The sequence below is a fragment of the Microplitis demolitor genome, chromosome 6 (genome assembly GCF_026212275.2).
Source record: "Microplitis demolitor isolate Queensland-Clemson2020A chromosome 6, iyMicDemo2.1a, whole genome shotgun sequence".
Classification (NCBI taxonomy): Eukaryota; Metazoa; Arthropoda; class Insecta; order Hymenoptera; family Braconidae; genus Microplitis; species Microplitis demolitor.
The window spans coordinates 3617269-3623268 of NC_068550.1; the positions used below are offsets into that span (position 1 = coordinate 3617269).

Below are 6000 nucleotides of genomic sequence, written 5' to 3' on the forward strand. Positions count from 1 at the left end.
AATTATGTTCCTGAACTTGTGAGAGAAGATATTCCTCAAGCATTGAGAGGCCAGAGAAATGTTATCTTTGGTAACGTTGAAAAAATATACGAATTTCATAGCCAACATTTTCTTGGTGAATTGGAACAGTGCGAGCACAGTCCCATGATGGTCGGCCAGTGCTTTTTAAGACACGTGAGTTGTTTCTTTATTTAAAATTTTTTTTCTCCATTTAAATCTTAAATAAATAACCATTTTTTTTTTATTTTTTACAAATCGATATTTTCTTCAACACAACGTGACTTTTATTTTTCTAACAGGAAAACAAGTTTTATCTTTACGCCTTGTATAACAAAAATAAACCAAACTCAGACTCGTTAATGTCAGAGTACGGTACGACGTTTTTCAAAACAAAACAACTTGAGCTTGGTGATAAAATGGATTTAGCGAGTTACTTATTGAAACCTGTACAACGTATGGGAAAGTACGCACTTCTTCTTCAGCAGTTAGTGAAAGCAGGCACTGATTTGTCTGAACAACTTGCTGGCAAAAATGACAAAGATAATCAGCAGCAAGATGTAAATAATGAAAGACCGATTGTTGAGGGCGAAGCTGATCTGAGAGCCGCTGAACAGATGGTCAGGTTTCAGTTGCGTCATGGCAATGACCTTCTGGCGATGGATTCACTCCGTGATTGCGATGTCAATGTTAAGGAACAGGGCCGACTGCTCAGACAAAATGAATTTTTGGTCTGGCAAGGCAAAGGGAAGAAATGTTTACGTCAAGTTTTTCTATTTGAAGACTTGATTCTTTTCAGTAAAGCTCGAAGATTTCCTGATCGCAAAGTAAATATTTTTATTTATTTACTTATTTATTTTTTTTTTTATATATCTATTTATTTATATTTTGTTGCAGAATCTTGATATTTATATATACAAACACAGCATAAAAACAACGGATATCGGTTTGACGGCTGTTATTGCTGATTCGCCGACGAAATTTGAAATTTGGTTTAGAAAAAGAAAACCTGGTGACACTTATACCTTGCAGTGCGCAAGTGAAGATATTAAGAAAGCGTGGACTGAAGAATTGAGTAATCTTCTTTGGAAGCAGGCGCTTCGTAACAGAGGTAGTTGATTAATTTAAATAAATAGTATATTGTGTAACGAGGAATGAAACAAGATGATTCAGATCAGACTAGCGTGGTTGACTGACATCATCCGCAGTCTGAAATCGTGTTTTATTCTGTGTCACACATATTTTTCATGGCTATCTAAATTGGAACCTTCAGTGTCAGCAGTCAATCAGTAACAAATTAATTGAAGACCGAGATGTGATCGTAAATAGTGATTTGCAATTTATGACAAAGCAGAAAAAATGAATATTATTTATCATTTAAACCAATTCTTATAAAATCTAATGACAACGTTAGAACTGTCACTTGAATAAATATCATTACTAATATATAAATGACAAGTACCAGAGCTAAAATCAAAAGTAAAACTGGTTTTTCATCATACCTGCGCCGAAAGTTTAAATTCCTGCGCTGTTTAGAGGGAAGAAAGTCGTTCTTTACTTTTATAAAAAAAACAAATAATAAAAATTAGCGCATGCGCCATTTTCTCACAAACAGAGTCAATAGTATATTACACACCTAAGGAGGAAAGTAATACATTCCAGCTTGGGTGTATTATTGCCTATCAGATCTGCACCTGACAGCTTTAATTTTAGCATCTGTCATTAGGAAGGATGCCGTATGCAGAGCAGGAATTCAAACTTTTGGCGCAGGTATGATGAAAAATTATACCCACGGTTTGAAATGCCCTACTTTCGTCCCTTGGTGTGTAATATACTAATTCAGTTGACAGAAAGATTATTTGTTTTTTTCATAAGACAAAACAAGTTTGTTTCTGCCCACTGGCTGCAGACATTCGCAATATTTGTTCGCGGCATTGGTCTGAAATTTCTGTATTTCGATTGGCTGTACAAACAATGAAACTTTAAATTTAAATGATGATATCACGAAAATATATAATTGATACATAAGTAAAGTGAATAATATTTTTTTATAGAAGTGCGCCTTGCAGAAATGTCAAGTATGGGAATTGGAAATAAACCCTGTCTAGACATCAGACCCAGTGCAGATCAAATAAACGATCGTTCAATCAGCGTTGCTCAGCTTTCGAAAAGTAAATATTGCATGATATTTATAAAATTATTAAACCCCGTAGATGTTAATTTTATTTTGTTTTAATTTCGTTTATTTTTTCTTAATTTCAAAAGCTCCGAGGTTTAGAAACTCAATAGCAGTATCAATATCTGATGACTCTAGCCGCTGTAGTCGTAGACCCAATAGTGTAATATCTGTGAGCTCGTCTTCAAGTAGTGGAGGAAGCAGTGGCGGTCCACAAACTGCTTTGCATCTAGGATTAGACGCTAGTCCACGTCTTCATCATCGCAGTACTACTCTTAATAGCCAGTGTAGTGTTGGTAAGTCATTAATTATCACTTATCCTCCGGTTTATTTATTAAACACCAGATATAAATATGCCCAATAAAATAATTTTTAAATTAAAAATAAATAAACAAGTTATTTATTTAAATATAATTATTTACAGAGAGTGGAATAATCGCGGATATTTCAATAGTATCCGATGACGGAGCAGACACGAGTGAAAGAAGTAACTGGAAATCAACATTAGAAAGTCCAACATCATCGCATCCACCAAACAATACATCAACGCCTCTTCAATCACCAACGAGTTCACATCCAGCACCAGTGCCAGCTTCAACTTCATCAACTTCTTCTTCCACAGACGTTAATAATATTACGTCACCGTATGATGCGGACATGTCCATAAATTTGTAAACTAATTAATTATTATTATTAATTTAATATAGCGGCAAAAATATTTAGTTGTATTTCTATTGCTGTAGATTCTAAAGAAACTAGAAAAAAAAACTATAACACTGGCCCGTAAGTGCAAAAGCCAAATATTTTAATAATTTTTTTATTTTTGTTAATTTAATATTTTTTTTTTTTAATTGGTTATTTCTAAGGCACGTGTGAATTGTTTTAGAATGGCTTGAACGTCAATTTATATACAAATATAAATATATATACTGTAATATTTAAGCCAATCTTAAGACACACACACACACATTATATGGAAAAATGACTTACTGGTGACTGCGGTCAGTAATTGACGAATGAAATAAAGATTTATAATCATGTGCTGTATATTTAATTACACGCGAGTCATCCAGTGAGTCATAAAATTTATATTTTTGATTTTTTAATATTATTAACGTCCGCTGCCAAGATATCTGACTGATATCTTTCGGACAGCGGTCAGCACGATATTTTTTTATACTTTTTTATTTAGGCAACGACTACCAAAAAAATCAACAGCTAAATTATTAAACTTTGAACCAAGTCCGTAAATTTTGCTTTTATATTTTACCTTAAAGTTATAGATAAATATTTTTTTTGTTTTATTTACAAGAGCACAAATCATAGATTGGTACAAAATGACTCAATACTCCGTGGTCTTTGTATAAAAAAGATGTTACTGATTAAATATTGCGATACTAAATTTTATATATTTTTTTGTCATTTATTATGCCGGTTAATAAATATTCAATCGGTAATATTTTTTTTTGTTTTGTAAACAGAGACAGCGGATGTTTTGTCATTTAATAAATTGTACCCGTTTATATATTTGTAATTTTTAATAAAAATCCAGTCATAACTATTCTCTTTAGATATTTATTAATATATTTTTTAAGTATGTATGAAAAAACTGTTAAAGTCCCGTTTTATATCAAAGTACTTAAAGAAAAGAAGATTTTTAAAATTATAATAATAATGATATTATTATAAATTGATAACAAAACATTTAACAATAATTCATTAATTGTATATACTTATATATTATTACATTGGATGATGATTATTTCAGTATTGTATTTGCATCTCACACCGATGTATTTTATTACTTAATATCAAATATATTATATTGGGTGCCTTTTTTAGCGAAATAACTCATTTGAAAATTTAATAATTAATATATTTTTTATCCCATTTTTTATGTAAATTTCACAGTAATTGGTCTTCAATTTAAGGAGAAAAGGGGTCTGAGACACAGAAACAAGAGGATGTGTTTGTGATTTTTTTTTTTTCAGAGTACCTTCTTCATTAAAATTTTTAAAACTTGTGACGTTATTAAGCATCATTTCAAGAATATTCTGCTAAATTTTCATAAAAAATTATTGAAAAATAAGCCAGTGGTAGTGGGGAGAGACGAGTTACTAAAAAAAAAGTCTCCATGCTGTAGGTAGGATAACTCATGACTGCTTTATCTGAAATAAAAAAACCATAAAGATTTCTTTAGTACATAAGCTTATCTTGGATTTGAATGAAGGATGTTTTTTTTAATAACTATTTATTTTTTAATTATACAAAAGGAGCATTTTTTGGCAAAAATCAGAAATTTTTTATTGCACCTTTACCAAAAATTAAAAAATGAATATTTTGTTTACTCTTTCATTCAAATCCAAGATAAATTTATGAACTCAAGAAATCTTTTTGGTTTTTCGATTTCAGATAAAAAAGTCATGAAATCCTGTCTACGGCATAAAGACTGTTTTTAAGGTAAGTCTCTCCCCACTACCACTGGCTTATTTTTCAATATTTGACTATGAAAATTTAAGAGAATATTCTTGAAATTATTCTTAATAATGTCACGAATTTTAAAAATTTTAACAAAGAACGTACTCCGAAAAAAAAATCACAAAAAAATCCTCTTTTATTTTGTATCTCAGACTCCTGTCCCTCCTTAATATTTATTGGGTTAATTAATTATTGCAATCATCACTCATAATTAATTTTTAATAAGATAACACTGACATTAATATCTAATTAAAAAATGTTTTAAATTTAATTAAATTTTAAAAAACTAAATACTAAAATTTTATAAGTGAAAATTTAATTTATATTTTTCCGGTACTTTTTTAATTAACAAAATACTAATGATCTAACAATATATTATATATATTTTTATTTTATATAAAAAAAAAAAAAATTATGTAAAAAAATTTTTTATTGTATTATTTTTTTCAATCTCGTCATTACTCCATTTATTTTATTATTTTTTGTTTATTTAAATAAATAATTTTAAATGTTAAAAAAATCTAAACCTTTTGAATAATAATTTTGTTGCATATTTAATTTAAATTATTTTTTATACATCACAATCATACGTGTGTGTACGTAGCAGACATGAGACAATATATAAATATTTATTAAATAAATTTATTTATTAAAATAATGAAGTTTTAAAAAATGGCGTACTGATAATTTTAAGGGTGCATTCTAAAATGTGTTGCGAGCAACTGTAGCGCAGCGTATTTTGAAATGCTGCACCCTTATTTATTATTTTTATTCCTTGCGCACTAAATTTAAATATTTGAATAATAAATTATTAGGAATTGGAGAAAAATTTAAAATTGTAAGTCAAAATAAAATGGTGGCAGAATATGTTAGAAAAACTTTTGAATATTAAAAAAAAACACGCAAGTGTTTGAACAAACCTTGGCGGGGAAATAATGTGCAGAAGGGTGTCCTGATACACTTGGAGATTTTAATTAATTCGCTCTAAGTGTATAGCAGCTAAAAAACGTCACTTAACTGCTATTTCCCACCAGACGATGCCAGATGATTTTGCTCAGGAACTTGGAAGTTATCAGCATCAGCAATTCACAACACTTTACACTAGCACTGGACACTTAACACTTAACTAAACCACAGATTTACTTTACACAATTTAAGTTAATAAAAGATAAATTTTACGATCACTTCACAATTTTACACGACACCACAACACTGTATTTCAATCTTTCAATTCAAACGTAAAGAAGGATCTGGTTTACTACTGCTATGTTTGAAATTAATATTAATTTTTTAAAAATTTTAATCAAATCACAATATTGTTTTTTTTTTTCTTTGTTTTGTTAATTACA

At 29.4% G+C, this 6000-nt stretch overlaps 1 protein-coding gene across 1 annotated transcript in view; it reads left to right on the forward strand.

Annotated features, from left to right (window-relative positions):
- LOC103572630 (uncharacterized) overlaps positions 1–5027 on the forward strand; it is a 47875-nt gene extending 42848 nt beyond the window's left edge. Inside the window, exons 14-19 of the mRNA XM_008551308.3 lie at positions 1–174; positions 300–824; positions 895–1108; positions 2052–2168; positions 2263–2469; positions 2598–5027. Of these exons, the coding sequence (XP_008549530.1) occupies positions 1–174; positions 300–824; positions 895–1108; positions 2052–2168; positions 2263–2469; positions 2598–2848 (1488 nt within the window). The 3' untranslated portion in view covers positions 2849–5027. The remainder of the gene's footprint in view (positions 175–299; positions 825–894; positions 1109–2051; positions 2169–2262; positions 2470–2597) is intronic.
- Positions 5028–6000: the final 973 nt, after the last annotated feature.